Source organism: Salmo salar, chromosome ssa15 (assembly GCF_905237065.1).
Source record: "Salmo salar chromosome ssa15, Ssal_v3.1, whole genome shotgun sequence".
Lineage (NCBI taxonomy): Eukaryota > Metazoa > Chordata > Actinopteri > Salmoniformes > Salmonidae > Salmo > Salmo salar.
This window is the reverse complement of record NC_059456.1, coordinates 50,394,285-50,412,450: the sequence shown is the minus strand read 5'-3', so window position 1 is coordinate 50,412,450 and position 18,166 is coordinate 50,394,285. Positions and strand designations below refer to the sequence as shown.

General features: G+C 45.0%; 1 protein-coding gene across 1 annotated transcript; it reads right to left on the bottom strand.

The window, feature by feature from the left end:
* Window positions 1–454: 454 nt before the first annotated feature.
* On the bottom strand, window positions 455–17,729 carry LOC123723823 (disks large-associated protein 2). Its single transcript, XM_045695825.1, has 7 exons — window positions 17,139–17,729; window positions 12,206–12,579; window positions 9,490–9,575; window positions 5,654–6,072; window positions 4,352–4,443; window positions 2,536–2,700; window positions 455–2,309 (listed from the first exon to the last, which is right to left on the bottom strand). Exons 2-7 carry the CDS (start codon window positions 12,335–12,337, stop codon window positions 2,094–2,096), a joined length of 1,110 nt encoding a protein of 369 aa, XP_045551781.1. The 5' UTR covers window positions 12,338–12,579; window positions 17,139–17,729; the 3' UTR covers window positions 455–2,093.
* Between the last annotated feature and the right edge of the window lie 437 nt (window positions 17,730–18,166).

Genomic DNA, 18,166 nt, shown 5'->3' with positions numbered 1-18,166 from the left:
CTCACCAAGCTGCTTGGCGATGGTCTTGTAGCCCATTCCAGCCTTGTGTAGGTCTACAATCTTGTCCCTGACATCCTTGGAGAGCTCTTTGGTCTTGGCCATGGTGGAGAGTTTGGAATCTGATTGATTGATTGCTTCTGTGGACAGGTGTCTTTTATACAGGTAACAAGCTGAGATTAGGAGCACTCCCTTTAAGAGTGTGTATAAAAGACACCTGTATAAAAGACACCTGGCAGCCAGAAATCTTTCTGATTGAGAGGGGGTCAAATACTTATTTCCCTCATTAAAATGCAAATCAATTATAACATTTTTGACGTGCGTTTTTCTAGTTTTTTGTTGTTATTCTGTCTCTCACTGTTCAAATAAACCTACCATTAAAATTATAGACTGATCATTTCTTTGTCAGTGGGCAAACGTACAAAATCAGCAGGGGATCAAATACTTTTTTCCCTCACTGAACATCCATTCTCAGTGTCAACAAAACTCTCTCTATCCTCTTTCTTCTTTAGTGTGTTCAGGTGTATTGGCTGTGCCCAATAATTGGGCACTCTCATCTTAATGAGTTTCCTTTGAAATGGGGTCTGTTGGAATATACTAAAATTAACAGCTTTGTATGAGTTTAAAAAACATGGCATGCTACTGTAGCTCCATTCTGCTGTCGCAGTGAACTAATTCCATGGACAGAGAACAGAAGATCATAGGTTTGAATCTCACTGCCGCTGTGCCAAAATAAAAAATAAATGTGTTTGCATGATTCATTTCCATGTGTCCTATCTCTGCTTGGAGTTCAAAACAGTTAAGCTAGCAGTCTTATTGAAACGTTCAGTGAAATTTTTAAGTGATTCAAAAACCTCAAAATAACGTTTATATTTAGTTCAGAACATTCACAAAATTTAGAGAATGTTCTCAGAACGTTATTTGATCACCTTCAAATAACCTATAATTTCCATTCTCAGAACGTTAATAAAACCTCCCAGGAAAACTTTCAGGGAACCATAGTAAAAGGTTCTCAGAACCTCCGTGCAACCTAAAAATGTACATTCCCAGAACGTTTTAAAAACGTTCAGTTTTACCGATCAGGAAACTTATGGCTTTGTTCCCAGAATCAATTGGAAACCAAAAACTTCTGTCCCACAACTTCCAAGGAACTAAATGTGCTAGCTGGGGTACTACTGCATGTCTTTTTCACATCCCATGTCTCAGCAATGTTAGGCAGTGGCTGCAGCAGCAAGCCTGGTAAAAAGTGGTGTGAGTAAGTCCCAAGAATAACAACGGAACTACTATACCCAGGATGCTGTGCAACCATATCAGATGTGATGACTACTCCTTGGTCTCTACCATAGAAATAGAATAGACCCCATAGAAATAGATTTGAATTCTATGTCTATGGTTTTTACCCTAGAGTGCCCACTGCAAGACTGAGGTATTTCAATAGCAGGTGTTGATCAATCACATGACATATTCCCCCCACTTTGACTGACAACCCACAAACATGGGGGAGAGATTTCCAGACTTCTATCTTGACAGTGAGTCATCACCACCTCTGTGCTACCACTGGGGAGTAGTAGTCTCCGCACAGGGTGATTTAGCCCAAGACCACTGATGCTGGTGAGATTCTCCATAGAAAAGTTGCACTTTGTGATTCCTTTTGAACACGGTGGGAAAATACTGATATTACCCTTACTTTACCCAGAGGCTCATAATACATGATGGCAATGCGAAAGCTCTTGGGGGGGATGAATACATTTCCAACAAGAGAATTTGTTACAGTATAGAAAATAATCATTTTGCTTGTAATTAGCCAAATATAATTGTGATGGTGGATCAGTTCGGTTAAAGGGGAGGGTGTAGTAGCAGCTCATTATAATGGGGTGGAGGGGTGGTGAATATTACCTCCGTCTTAAAGGGGAGAGGACATCAGAAGAAGGGCAATAGATGGAGAGAAACAGTGAGAAGTGAAAGTGAGAGACACAGAGACAAGAAAGAGGGAGGAAGGAGTCTGGGTGAAACCCACAGGCTGGGTCTGGGGTATGGGGGCCGGAAGGGGGCAGAGCTGGGGTCGGGGTCAGGCTAGAGGGGTAAATGCTTGGACCTCAAAGGCGGGTCTGGGCCTCGGGGATGTAGATCTCGATGCTGTCCGCCCGCTCTGTGGCTGAGTTCTGTCTGAAGGAAGCCGCCCGCTTAGCTGCCATGAGGCGGCGCCGGGCCTCCTGACGCTGGCGGTCCTGCAGGTCCAGAGAGCGCTCCCGCATCACGCCGCCACGCCCCTTCGGAGGCCTCTTTGGCAGCGGGGGAGGCCACTTCCTCTCCTTTATAGAGAGTGAATGAGAGATAAAGAGAATGAGAGAGAGAGAATGAGAGAGTGAGAGAGAGAGAATGAGAGATTTGAGCCACGTATTTTTCTGAATAAGGGCAGGATAAAACAAAAATGAGTAATCATTGGCCAATACCATTAGACAATACACCTCCACAGTCCAGTTTGCTAGCTGTGAAATGCTATACAGCTAAGCAAGGGTAACAACTCCATTAACATACCTGTAATGGCGTCTTCTTCTCGGGGCTCTCCAAGGGCCTCCACTCGTTGCTCTTGATTTCCTGCAGCTCGTCAAACTTGGCAGTGACGTCGTCGATGGAGAGCTGCAGCAGGTCCCAGAATCCGGCCAGGTCCTGAGAGGTGGGGCGGGGCATGGCGCTGGGGTCCTGAGGGGTGAAGGGTGGCAGGGAAGGGGGGTGACCGGAAAAGTGAAAGGTGGGGGAGGGAGAACATTTTATATAGTTATCAATACCTCAGTGACCATGAGAACGTGTGTCTGTTTGCATTTCATGAAAAGTATATCTGGTATAGTCATAACTGTTATAGACTATAATTGGGATTTTTAAATGCTTGTGTTACATCACCAGTTATTGCATCTTCCAACACCTGCAAACCCCCTCCTGTAAACTGTCCAACCACTAGATGTCCTCCTTAACTCTTTAAATAACAGATGTATTTCATGTCCTTTTGCCAGCCATGAGCTCCATTTCATGGAGCAAATCAAGGCTACATCCATGTGGCGTTCTACACTATAAAAGAGCATTCATCACTCCCACTTATCTGTTTCTGTAAACATTCAACGCATAATTACACATAAAGGTTGGCAATGACTCAGCACACAAATGCAACATGGTGTGCTGCATGCCTGAACAGGTTCGACATTGACATTTGTGTTACTGACCACTTGCGCTGTCCAGATGACACAAACACGTGCACTTACATGCACGCACACACACACACACACACACACACACACACACACACACACACACACACACACACACACACACACACACACACACACACACACACACACACACACACACACACACACATACACACATACACACGACCCCACCTCCTCCACCACCCCCCACACAGTCGTTACGGTTGTGATATGGGGTTATGCTAGGGGTAGTGATCTCTCTCTCTCTGGTAGGGGTACTAGTCATTGGGACACGTTTGAGAGGCTCAGGGCAATCTAAGCCCTGTCACAGTAAATGTGGGACTTCATCCATCATCCCATTATCTCAGAGGGAACGCAGATAGAGAGCCCACGGCCCCTCAGAAAGAGAGCAAAACACCGGCTTTAAGGTATCATAGTCATCAGACACAAAAAACAATCACGCTACAGCAAGAGAGAAGGGTCATTAAAGCCCCTCCTCTCACAAACTCTTTGCTTTTTTTCATTTAAGAAATGTCTGTATTGTGTGAAGAAATGGCAAGTGAAGGATCATTTGAGCACAGTCTCTCTCAAAAAGGAACTTAACAAAGAGTATAGCTCTGGAAACTGTATTTGTGTGTCTTCTGAGACTAGCCCTACAGTAACTAATGCAGGTTGACATTTGGTGGGTAATTAAAATGAGGTCTTACGAAAATGTGAAAACTTCTCGACTACGTTTGGGGTGAGTGATGAGAGAGGGCAGAAGGTTCGTTATTCAAAACCCATTGAAAGTCTGTCTCTCTGTATTAATGAATGGTGTGAACATAGACACCTCAGTTTCCTATTGTTATTCTTCTTCCGCTTACTGTGGGGGGTCAGTACAAGCAGAAGGCCTGTTTCGATGTCAATTGGGACAGCTATTTCTGGAAGCAGCCAGTCAGTGCAGCTTCAGGCACAGCACTTACCAAGCCCTATGTGCTGTCAGTAAGTCATCAACAGTGAGAACGTGAGATATAAGGTTTCATTTAATACACAACACTGATGTATGCATGCATATGTTCTCACACACACACCACCCACGCACACACGCACGTCATGGTACACCCATCATGGTACACCCGCCATGGTCTATTATAGTATTTTAGGGCACTTACCAGATTCTGCTGACACAGCCAGTAGAACTGCTGGAATTTTTGAGACATGAGGAGCTGTGCGCTGCCCACAGCACTTCGGATTTTCCCTAGGACTGGAGGACACACACAGAGAGAGAGAGAGAGGGAGGGAGAGAGAGAGAGAGAGAGAGAGAGAGAGAGAGAGAGAGAGAGAGAGAGAGAGAGACAGAGAGACAGAGAGACAGAGACATGCACATATGGAGTGAGATTAGACTCTTAATTCTGTAAATATACAGTCAGGCAAAAAAATACCATAAAATAAATAATACAAATACTGAGCTATATCGTATGCTCCAAAACATTTGAAAATTATAGATTTTTTCCTACCATTTCTCAGAGAAAGAGATTTTGTTTAACAAGTCATCTTTTTTTCTCTCAAAACGATAGGGGTGAAATAATTGGCACCCCTGTTTTCAATGTTTTCAATACCTCACCTTGCAAGGAAAACAGCACTGGGGCTTTTTCTAAAATGTTTTATGAGATTGGAGAACACATTGGGAGGGATCTTGGACCATTCCTCCTTACAGAATCCTTCCAGATCCTTGATATATTTTGTCTGCGCTTATGGCCCTGCCATCTTCATTTCAAACCATAGGTTTTAAATGGGGTCAGGAGACTGAGATGGCCATTTTGATGTGTGCTTGGGGTTATTGTCTTGCTGGTAGATTCATGCACGTCCAAGCTTCAGCTTCCTGGCAGAGGCAACCAGGTTTTTGGCTAAAATGTCCTGGTACTGGGTAAAGTACATGATGCCGTTGACCTTGACAAGGGCCCCAGTACCAGTGGAAGCAAAGTAGCTCCATAACATCAAAGATCCACCACCATATGTTACAGTAGGTATGGGGTTCTCTCCTGCTTATGCATCCTTATTTCAATACCAAACCCATCACTGGTGTGCGCTGCCAAAGAGCTCTATTTTCATGTCATTTGACCACAGCACCGGTTACAATTAAATGCCAATGGCGTTTAGCAAACTCCAGACGTTTACATTTGTTGGATGACATGAAAACAGAGCTCTTTGGCTACGCACCAGTGTTATCTCACTCAAACCTGTCCACTGCATCAAGAATCAAAATGCTGGACAGGTATTCATTAGCAAAGCAAACGTGTTAGTAACACTTGTTGGTTGTATTACATTTCCATCCAAACATGACTTTGCCCATTCAATTCTAAATGGTTATCAGTGAATGCATTGAGAAACAAATGCATTAGAATATGAACAGCCCCTGCCTTAGGGACTATAGAGCCAGTACATGCCTCTATGCTGCAGCGTCAGAAACTCACTCTCCTCCGACAGGTCATGCTCTTCCGCCTCCCTCTCCATGTCTTTACACCATCCCTCCATCCTCTTAGTTTCATTATGGAGGAGCTGCATGAACCAGCTGCCATCCCTGCGGAGGGGGGACACCCGGCCCGTCTCTACCCCCTCCAGAGAGGGCTCTGTCAACCACGACTCGGGCTGCGGGCTGGGCGGTCCACTGGAGGAGCGCTGGTAGTCCTCCCGGTAGCTGAAAAGGCCCTGGGTGCGGACGGTGCGGACAGCCCCGTACTGGGTGGGCGTGCTAGGCTCCGAGTGGCCCCCGCGGAAGCCCAAGCCCCCTCCGAACTGCAGGCCCTTGTCCTCCATGGTGGGGAAGCCCTCTAGTTCCATGTCAGCTTGTACGGCCGTCGTCACGCTGTTGGAGCGCTTGAACCTGCCATGCCTGAGGGAGACACACACATACAAATATATGTATACTGAGAATAATAAATAGATTAGAAGAATAATATATGGATCCAAAGAGAGAGAAAACATAAATATACTGCTCAAAAAAATAAAGGGAACACTAAAATAACACATCCTAGATCTGAATGAATGAAATAATCTTATTAAATAGTTTTTTCTTTACATAGTTGAATGTGCTGACAACAAAATCACACAAAAATAATCAATAAATATCCAATTTATCAACCCATGGAGGTCTGGATTTGGAGTCACACTCAAAATTAAAGTGGAAAACCTCACTACAGGCTGATCTAACTTTGATGTAATGTCCTTAAAACAAGTCAAAATTAGGCTCAGTAGTGTGTGTGGCCTCCACGTGCCTGTATGACCTCCCTACAACGCCTGGGCATGCTCCTGATGAGGTGGCGGATGGTCTCCTGAGGGATCTCCTCCCAGACCTGAACTAAAGCATCCGCCAACTCCTGGACAGTCTGTGGTGCAACGTGGCGTTGGTGGATGGAGCGAGACATGATGTCCTAGATGTGCTCAATTGGGTTCAGGTCTGGGGAACGGGCGGGCCAGTCCATAGCATCAATGCCTTCCTCTTGCAGGAACTGCTGACACACTCCAGCCACATGAGGTCTAGCATTGTCTTGCATTTGGAGGAACGCAGGGCCAACCGCACCAGCATATGGTCTCACAAGGGGTCTGAGGATCTCATCTCGGTACCTAATGGCAGTCAGGCTACCTCTGGCGATCACATGGAGAAATGCCACCCCACACCATGACTGACCCACCGCCAAACTGGTCATGCTGGAGGATGTTGCAGGCAGCAGAACGTTCTCCATGGCGTCTCCAGACTCTGTCACGTCTGTCACGTGCTCAGTGTGAACCTGCTTTCATCTGTGAAGAGCACAGGGCGCCAGTGGCGAATTTGCCAATCATGGTGTTCTCTGGCAAATGCCAAACGTCCTGCACGGTGTTGGGCTGTAAGCACAAACCCCACCTGTGGACGTCGGGCCCTCATACCACCCTCATGGAGTCTGTTTCTGACCGTTTGAGCTGACACATGCACATTTGTGGCCTGCTGGAGGTCATTTTGCAGGGCTCTGGCAGTGCTCCTCCTTGCACAAAGGCAGAGGTAGCGGTCCTGCTGCTGGGTTGTTGCCCTCCTACGGCCTCCTCCATGTCTCCTGATGTACTGGCCTGTCTCCTGGTAGTGCCTCCATGCTCTGGACACTACGCTGACAGACACAGCAAACCTTCTTGCCACAGCTCGCATTGATGTGCCATCCTGGATGAGCTGCACTACCTGAGCCACTTGTGTGGGTTGTAGACTCCGTCTCATGCTACCACTAGACTGAAAGCACCGCCAGCATTCAAAAGTGACCAAAACATCAGCCAGGAAGCATAGGAACTGAGAAGTGGTCTGTGGTCCCCACCTGCAGAACCACTCCTTTATTGGGGGTGTCTTGCTAATTGCCTATAATTTCCACCTGTTGTCTATTCCATTTGCACAACAGCATGTGAAATTTATTGTCAATCAGATTTGCTTCCTAAGTGGACAGTTTGATTTCACAGAAGTGTGATTGACTTGGAGTTACATTGTGTTGTTTAAGTGTTCCCTTTATTTTTTTGAGCAGTGTATATTGATGAACTCATTCAGAGAAACAGTATACAGTGCCTTTGGAAAGTATACAGACCCCTTGACTTTTTCCAAATTGTGTTACGTTACAGCCACTTTCTAAAATTGATTAAATGAAAAAACAACCTCAGAAATCTACACACAGTACCACATAATGACGAAGCGAAAACAGGTTTTTAGATTTTTTTGCGAATCTATCAAAATTAAAAAACAGAAATACCTTATTTACATAAGTATACAGACCCTTTGCTATGAGACTCAAAATTGAGCTCAGGTTTTCATTGATCATCCTTGAGATGTTTGTACAAATTCATTGGAAGCCACCTGTGGTAAATTCAATTGATTGGACATGACTTGGAAAGGCTGTCTATAAAAGGTCCCACAGTTGACAGTGCATGTCAGAGCAAAAACCAAGCTATGAGGTCGAAGGAATTGTCGGTAGAGCTCCGAGAAAGAATTGTGTCGAGGCACAGATCTGGGAAAGGGTATCAAAACATTTCTGCAGCATTAGAAGTCCCCAATAACACAGTGCCCTCCATCATTCTTAAATGGAATTTGAAACTAACAAGACTCTTCCTAGAGCTGGCCGCTCGGCCCAAATGAGCAAATGGGGGGAGAAAGGCCTTGGTCAGGGAGGTGACCAAGAACCCGATGGTCACTCTGACAGAGCTCTAGAGTTCCTCTGTGGAGATGGGAGAACCTTCCAGAAGGACAACTATCTGTGCAGCACTCCACCAATCAGGCCTTTATGGTAGAGTGGAAGCCACTCCTCAGTAAAAGGCACATGACAACCCGCTTGGAGTTTGCCAAAAGGCACCTAAAGACTCTCAGACCATGAGAAACAAGATTCAGTGGTCTGATGAAACTAAAGACCCTTTGGCCTGAATGCCAAGGGTCACGTCTGGAAGAAACCTGGCACCATCCTTACAGCGAAGCATGGTGGTGACAGCATCATGCTGTGGGGATGTTTTTCAGTGGTAGGGACTGGGAGACTAGTCAGGATCGAGGCAAAGATGAACGGAGCAAAGTACAGAGAGATCCTTGATGAAAACCTGCTCCAGAGCGCTCAGGACCTCAGACTGGGGTGAAGGTTCACCTTCTAGCAGGACAATGACCCTAAGCACACAGCCAAGACAAGTCTCTGAATGTCCTTGAGTGGCACAGCCAGAGCCTAGACTTGAACCCGATCAAACATCTCTGGAGATACTTGAAAATAGCTGTGCAGCAACGCTCTCCATCCAACCTGACAGAGCTTGAGAGGATCTGCAGAGAAGAATGGGAGAAACTCCTCAAATACAGGTGTGCCAAGCTTGTAGCATCATGCCCAAGAAGACTCGAGGCTGTAATCGCTGCCAAAGGTGCTTCAACAAAGTACTGAATAAAGTGTCTGAATACTTAAGTAAATGTAATATTTCATTTAAAAAAAAATATTATTATAAATTAGCAAACATTTCTAAAAACTTGTTTTTGCTTTGTCTTTATGGGATATTGTGTGTAGATTGATGAGTGGAAAAAACTATGTAATCAACTTTAGAATAAGGCTGTAACATAAAATTTGGAAAAAATCAAGGGGTCTGAATACTTTCCAAAGGCGCTGTATACAGAAAACAATTAATTCAACAGAACATGTGCAATATAAGTTTCACAACATCGATAAATATTGATTTAGTGCAATCAGGACCCAGAGGGAGATGATCAACTGCTGCTGTAAAAGGTCAGAGGGCAAACTGCAGCGGTTGTATTGTCTGTTTCCATTTCCTGTGTGCGTACCGTTTGTCATCCTCCACCTGGGTGCCCACAGAATGGTACTGAGGAAGCCCTTTGCTCTCCGACTCGGAGTCTGTCGCTGTCTCCACCTGGTAAATACCAATTTGATCGTAAACAATAACACATGTCAATGTCAGTAACATCTTTATTATAGTATCATGGGTGAACTACTTTACTACTACACTAACTGAACATCAATGAGAGTGCTTAGTAAACTATAGTGATCTATACTATATATACAGAGACTGAGAGAGACAAGAGAGACAGAGAGGCCGGTGTTTGTCCTGAGACCCCTATATCCTGAGCAAAGGATTGTCTCCCTGAGTGTGATGGTGTTTATGGGCCGGTCCCTCTCTATATCCCCAACGCATCGCTCACTTTACACACAGACACAGACACAGACACAGACACACACACACACACACACACACACACACACACACACACACACACACACACACACACACACACACACACACACACACACACCTCAACAGTACAGTCCCAGTGCTTAAAAATAATGACGTTGAAAAAGTTGAGTATGGAATAAAATGTCAATGAGTACTTTATAGTACATAACTAATCACACCAGATGCGATGACCTATATTAATATGGTGCTGAACTGGAGGTTATTCTGCTGATATTGATGATGAGGTTGATGAAGATGATGGTGACGAGGCATCGGTTTCTATCTACCCCTTGAGAAACTGCATCGCAAAAGAGACAGAATCTTGGCATGAAAGGGAAATGAGCGGTTTAAACGGTTACATTAATGCTATATGATGTGTTTCATATCAATTCAGAGGCCATGAGAATGTGTAAAACATGTTCACAAGCTGCCGCAGCCGGCGTCCAGAAAATACTTTGAGTCATTAGTAAATGTAATTAAATTTCTTTCATTAGTTTGATTTGTTGCCTGTGTAAAATAGATAACGTGATCAAATTGAATTACGCCGATAAACAATCATCATCAACATTTTCCTCTAATGTTATTCGACTCTATTAGTCATCTTGAGGTGATGTGTGTGTGTGTGTGTGTGTGTGTGTGTGTGTGTGTGTGTGTGTGTGTGTGTGTGTGTGTGTGTGTGTGTGTGTGTGTGTGTGTGTGTGTGTGTGTGTGTGTGTTATATTGAGCTGAGTGCTGCCTGGGCTCTCTGGGCTGGCCAGTGGCTGTAGAGCTGTGCGGTCATTAATCCTTATTGGTCAGGGTCCCATTGGGTCAGTGTGAGATGGCTACTGTTTATTTCACCTTTATTTAACCAGGTAAGCTAGTTGAGAACAAGTTCTCATTTACAACTGCGACCTGGCCAAGATAAAGCAAAGCAGTGTGACACAAACAACAACACAGAGTTACACATGGAATAAACAAGGGTACAGTCAATAACACAATAGAAAAAAAGACAGTCTATATACAGTGTGTTCAAATGGCGTGAGGAGGTAAGGCAATACATAGGCCATAGTAGCGAAGTAATTACAGTTTAGCAAATTAACGCTGGAGTGATAGATGAGCAGATGATGATGTGCAAGTAGAAATACTGGTGTGCAAAAGAGCAGAAAAGTAAATAAAAACAATATGGGGATGAGGTAGGTAGATTGGGTGGGCTATGTACAGTTTCAGCGATCGGTTAGCTGCTCAGATAGCTGATGTTTAAAGTTAGTAAGGGAAATATAAGTCTCCAGCTTCAGCGATTTTTGCAATTCGTTCCAGTCACTGGCAGCAGAGAACTGGAAGGAAAGGCAGCCAAAGCAGGTGTTGGCTTTGGGGACGACCAGTGAGATATACCTGCTGGAGCGCGTGCTACAGGTGGGTGTTGTTATCGTGACCAGTGAGCTGAGATAAGGCGGAGCTTTATCTAGCATAGACTTATAGATGACCTGGAGCAAGTGGGTCTGGCGACGAATATGTAGCGAGGGCCAGCCGACTAGAGCATACAGGTCGCAGTGGTGGGTGGTATAAGGGGCTTTGGTGACGAAACGGATGGCACTGTGATAGACTGCATCCAGTTTGCTGAGCAGAGTATTGGAAGCTATTTTACGAGGGAATGTTTTGTGGCGTGAGTGAAGGAGGCTTTGTTGCAAAATAGGAAGCCGATTCTAGATTTCATTTTGGATTGGAGATGTTTAATATGAGTCTGGAAGGAGAGTTTACAGTCTAGCCAGACACCTAGGTATTTGTAGTTGTCCACATATTCAAAGTCAGAGTAGTGATGCTAGTCGGGCGGGCGGGCGGGTGCGGGCAGTGAACGGTTGAAAAGCATGCATTTGGTTTTACTAGCGTTTATGAGCAGTTGGAGGCCACGGAAGGAGTGTTGTATGGCATTGAAGCTCGTTTGGAGGTTAGTTAACACAGTGTCCAAAGAAGGACCAGATGCATACAGAATGGTGTCGTCTGCGTAGAGGTGGATCAGGGAATCACCCGCAGCAAGAGCGACATCGTTGATATAATATATGTTATACTTCTCAGTGTGAACGGTTTTTAATGAATGTGCGTGTGTGCGCGTATGTTTGTGTGTGTCTTGGTCTAACATCAGCTGTCATGGGGAGTGGAGACAGTGACTAGAGGTGTGTTAGTGCGCTTCACTGCAGGCACAATGTGCTGTTGTGAGAAAGGATTCACGTCCTGGGTCGGCCATATGGGACTAGACCATCAACATGTGTGTATCTAAGCATAATGTGTGTGTGTATGAGCATATGTGTGTATGTATGAACTTGTCTTACCTGAATCCCTATGGAAGAGCGTGGTGTTTTGAGGTATTCCTCAGCCTTGGACACGAGCACCGCCTTGTCACATGTCTGCACGGAGCTGTGGCTGCCCGTGGAGGCGTGCCGCTTGCCCGCCGCTGTCTCCATGGCCAACGTCACCGCCTTGGCACTGTCCAGGCTGTCGGTGGAGTTGTAGAGGGTTCGACCCGAGCCGCCCAGACCGTCCGGTGCCCACAGGATACTCCCCCGCGGGTGCCTCCCCTCGTGGTAGGCGTCCTGGGTGGAATCTGTGCTGCTCTGGGCTGTCACCGAGATGAGGGGCTTGGAGGTGGCGCGAGGTGGCACAGGCGGGGGCGTCTTTGCCTTATAGCTAGGTGTGTGCGTCACCGCTGGAGAGCAAGCAGGGAGAGGAGCGAGTGGAAGAGGAGTTATTGTAAAGCAGAGGTTCTGAAGGGGAGAGAATGGAGGATGATAATATAATACTGAAAGATGGGGCGAGAGTTCTCACAGCAAGGTGGCCCAGTGCACCTGAGTACATATGCTACTACAGTGAATGATGAAAGCGAATGGCGGAGTGATGAGGGGATTATGTTAAATGCATCACAAGGACACTGGGGACACAGAACAGAAGAAAGGGGAAACTCTTTGAGAGGATGTTTTTTTTTTTTTACTGCCACAGAGATGAACACTCGACACTGATGCTTCTTTCAGGTTAATAAGCCCAGTGTTTACAGGCTATAGCTCCTTCTGTGCAGTGGAGGATTATGGGTAGCAACCCTTCTTTCAAGTGCAAATGAGAATGTGATCTTAATCCAGATGGACCTCACATCAGAAAAGGGCTAGCAGCAAGGAGCTACAGTATGCCTACTTCACAGGCTGGGCTCATACAGCTAGAGTACCATTGCTTCAATGCTATTAAATGCAGTTGCTTGATATGAACTTTTAATTATGATAGCCTCATATAATTGTTTAAAAAAGCATAGTTATATCTAACAAGCTATGTTAGACAAAGGTGAGAAGATGTTTCTACCAGATTCCTTATGAATTATAACCAGGCTAACTTAGTCCTGTAGGCAATGAGGAAATATACTGCTAAAAAAAATAAAGGGAACACTTAAACAACACATCCTAGATCTGAATGAAAGAAATAATCTTATTAAATACTTTTTTCTTTACATAGTTGAATGTGCTGACAACAAAATCACACAAAAATAATCAATAAATATCCAATTTATCAACCCATGGAGGTCTGGATTTGGAGTCACACTCAAAATTAAAGTGGAAAACCACACTACAGGCTGATCCAACTTTGATGTAATGTCCTTAAAACAAGTCAAAATGAGGCTCAGTAGTGTGTGTGGCCTCCACGTGCCTGTATGACCTCCCTACAACGCCTGGGCATGCTCCTGATGAAGTGGCGGATGGTCTCCTGAGGGATCTCCTCCCAGACCTGGACTAAAGCATCCGCCAACTCCTGGACAGTCTGTGGTGCAACGTGGCGTTGGTGGATGGAGCGAGACATGATGTCCCAGATGTGCTCAATTGGATTCAGGTCTGGGGAACGGGCGGACCAGTCCATAGCATCAATGCCTTCCTCTTGCAGGAACTGCTGACACACTCCAGCCACATGAGGTCTAGCATTGTCTTGCATTAGGAGGAACCCAGGGCCAACCGCACCAGCATATGGTCTCACAAGGGGTCTGAGGATCTCATCTCGGTACCTAATGGCAGTCAGGCTACCTCTGGCGAGCACATGGAGGGCTGTGCGGCCCCCCAAAGAAATGCCACCCCACACCATGACTGACCCACCGCCAAACCGGTCATGCTGGAGGATGTTGCAGGCAGAAAAACGTTCTCCACGGCGTCTCCAGACTCTGTCACGTCTGTCATGTGCTCAGTGTGAACCTGCTTTCATCTGTGAAGAGCACAGGGCACCAGTGGCGAATTTGCCAATCTTGGTGTTCTCTGGCAAATGCCAAACGTCCTGCACGGTGTTGGGCTGTAAGCACAACCCCCACCTGTGGATGTCGGGCCCTCATACCACCCTCATGGAGTCTGTTTCTGACCGTTTGAGCAGACACATGCACATTTGTGGCCTGCTGGAGGTCATTTTGCAGGGCTCTGGCAGTGCTTCTCCTGCTCCTCCTTGCACAAATGTAACCTATGTGAAATGGCTAGTTAGTTAGCGGTGGTGCGCGCTAATAGCGTTTCAATCAGTGACGTCACTCGCTCTGAGACTTGAAGTAGGGTTTCCCCTTGCGTTGCAAGGGCCGCGGCTTTTGTGGCGCGATGGGTAACGATGCTTCGTGGGGTGTCAGTTGTTGATGTGTGCAAGGGTCCCTGGTTCGAGCCCGGGTTGGGGCGAAGAGAGGGACGGAACCTACACTGTTACACAAAGGCAGAGGTAGCGGTCCTGCTGCTGGGTTGTTGCCCTCCTACGGCCTCCTCCACGTCTCCTGATGTACTGGCCTGTCTCCTGGTAGCGCCTCCATGCTCTGGACACTACGCTGACAGAAACAGCAAACCTTCTTGCCACAGCTCGCATTGATGTGCCATCCTGGATGAGCTGCACTACCTGAGCCACTTGTGTGGGTTGTAGACTCCGTCTCATGCTACCACTAGAGTGAAAGCACCGCCAGCATTCAAAAAAGACCAAAACATCAGCCAGGAAGCATAGGAACTGAGAAGTGGTCTGTGGTCACCACCTGCCGAACCACTCCTTTATTGGGGGTGTCTTGCTAATTGCCTATAATTTCCACCTGTTGTCTATTCCATTTGCACAACAGCATGTGAAATTTATTGTCAATCAGTGTTGCTTCCTAAGTGGACAGTTTGATTTCACAGAAGTGTGATTGACTTGGAGTTACATTGTGTTGTTTAAGTGTTCCCTTTATTTTTTGAGCAGTGTATATTTCCACACGATGAGGTTGGAATAATACCATGAAATTGTGAAAATTATGATAATACTCTTTTAGTGTAAGACCTGTTTGAACAGCCTGCCTGACATTTCTGCCTGTTTTGGTGGGAGGGAGTTTTGGCCTTCCATGGTGACATCACCATGCGGTAAATTAGTTAATAGACCAATAAGAAAGACAGTTTCAAACCTCTCTGTTAATAACAGCACATTTTCAGCACATCCAGAATACAGTACTACAAATAATGACAGTTAACAGGATGAAAGGAACAGCACATGGGAGTTCTTGTACTGGAGTCCCAGATACTGCATTCATCATTAAACACACCAGTTTCAAAAAGACTGCAGCATGCTGATGGCCCTGTGGACTGTGACATTGACATGGAGAATTTCTAAACCACTATTTTACGAAACTGTTGGATGAGTCATTGAGGGAGAAAAAAGGCTGTGATTCATTGCCGTGTCAAAAATAGACTTCATCACAAATAGGTTGTGTAACTGGGGAACTCAATAGTCCTCAGGTATATTTATTCAGGCATTCATTTGTTCATGTGTTCATCCGCCCACTAAAACATTCACCCATTCAAAAAAAACACAATATTGAAAAACCTCCCTAGTCCTTTTAAGGTCACACATACGCGCACACGCACACACGCACACACACACACACACACACACACACACACACACACACACACACACACACACACTGCCGGCAGCTGATTGACACATCTTTGACATAATTATACTACTCGTATAAAATCAAGGAATACTTGAACTTAATCCATTTACAATTTTAACAAGCACATCATTTGATGGATCTAATTAGTCATTAGATGTGATACAACTCTGCATATACTCTCACTTTAGATGGATTTATTCCATCTTGAAAGGGTTGTATTTTTATTTTTTTCTCGGTGGATACCAAATTGAGTAGGATGGGCGACACAGTCATAGACAGCATTCAACTTTACATTTCTATCCCTGAGCTTTAATTGTGTGCTGCTTCAAAGCCATTCAAGAAGTGTGAAACTCAGACTTTTTAATAAACAGCCTCCTATTCAACCTGAGTGGATTTGGATACTCTGTAGGCAACAGCCTCTTTGAAAATGCACAACAATTGTATCCTGCAAGAGACGCCATATTGCCTTCTTGCCTCCCTACAGAAAGCAGACAGACAAACCCTGTGTGCCTGGCGACTTTGCACTGCAGCTTGACAGGCAGGAACTATGTGAGTCTCTCTCTGTATTCGGGAGGTGTGTTATAGCCAACAGCCGGTGGGAAGGCTGTAGATGGAGTTGCTGAGGTCAGTCAAAGAGTCTGGGTTAGAGAGCTCCTTGAAAGGAGATGTGTCTGTCATAGGCCTCTCCTTACACAGCACTCTAAGAAGTAAAGGAACCTTGAAGAACCTTTTGGAGTTCAAAAGATTGCCACTGTTGGTTCAAAAAGGTTCCTCGAGGAACCCCTCTAGAAATGTTAATCGAGGAACCCCTGTGTAAAGGTTCAAACTGGAACCTTTTTAATAATGGGAAGGGCCTCTCAGAAGATTGGAGGGGTATCTTATTGGCGTGGCGTGAAGATTTATTTGAGATGCTCTACAGATGGGCATACTATCAACAAACTATCTGTTGATAAACAACTGATTACTAAGGTTACAGTTAGGGTTAGGTTTAGAATGAGGGTTAGGGTTAAGTTTTGTGCTAGGATAAGGCTTAAGGTTAGGGTTAGAGCTAGGGTTAGTAGATAGATAAATGTCACTGATAGTCTGTAGATAATCTGTAGAGCAGACAATCTACAGATTTACCATAAATTCAAAGTGCTCCACACACACCAGCAAAAAGGTCCCTCCAGGAACTCTTTGCTACACTGAATCATTAAAGGTTCCTCCAAGAACTCTCAATTAACCAAAGGTGTCAATATGAACCTATTGACTGCAATGGTTCCTTGAGGAACTCCAGGGTTCCTCGGGTCACCCATAATTCAAAGACTGACAGTTTCGCAATGTTGGTAAAGGTGATGAGGACTTTTTTTTACCTGGAGGTGGATTGGCTCGGTCCACACTGCAGGAAGAAGGGAGGCGAAACTGGATACCTGAAAATAGTAGGCAACACAAGTTAGTAAGGGAAATGGAGGGACAGGAGAGACTCCTTCACATATAGTTCATCTGACTATAACAGTACCTACCATGCCTCTGGCCAACACTCGTATCAGGATCACAGTCAAGCGAGAGTCGCAGACACATTTCACATGATATACACATACATTTCTTCTAATTGATCATGATATTTGGTCAATCAACAACAAACAAAGATGTGGACATTACAGTGCTGGGATGGTCCACAGTTTTCAACGTTTGCTGTGTTCCCAACCACAACAAGAACATTCACACAGCAGTGTCAGAGATTGTTTTCAGTTATGACTGGTGGAACCACAGGTATTAGACTGTGCTGAACAGTCATGATTACACAGCGGAGAGAAAACATGCGGTATCATCTAATAACCTTGTAGTACATAGAACTATGCCCTGATGCGCACCACATAGACAAATAGGCAAATATGAGAAAGTAAACACAAGAGATGAGGCAGGCTAATTAACATAATCAGGGGCGGCAGATAGCCTAGTGGTTTGAGCATTGGGCAATTCACCGAAAGGTTGCTGGATCGAATCCCCAAGCTGACAAGGTAAAAATATGTCGTTCTGCCCCTGAACAAGGCAGCTAACCGACTGTTCCCTGGTAGGCCGTTATTGTGAATAAGAATTGGTTCTTAACTGACTTGCCTAGTTAAATAAAGGTTAAATAAAATATAAAATGAAATAAATAAAATCAGATACAAATAAATACATGAGTAAATATACAAATAAATGTAGAGGTAGATTATAGGTAATGAGGCATCTACAAAAAGCTAAATGTGAATGAGCAAATAAAATATAAAAGAAGAGAGGGACTAAATAGATGTGTACAAAAACAACAACTTATAATGAAGATTGCAAATGGGGTTGACTAAACAACAAAAAAATATGTTAGAGGGAGGACAAATAAAGAGAAAGAAGACAGACATAT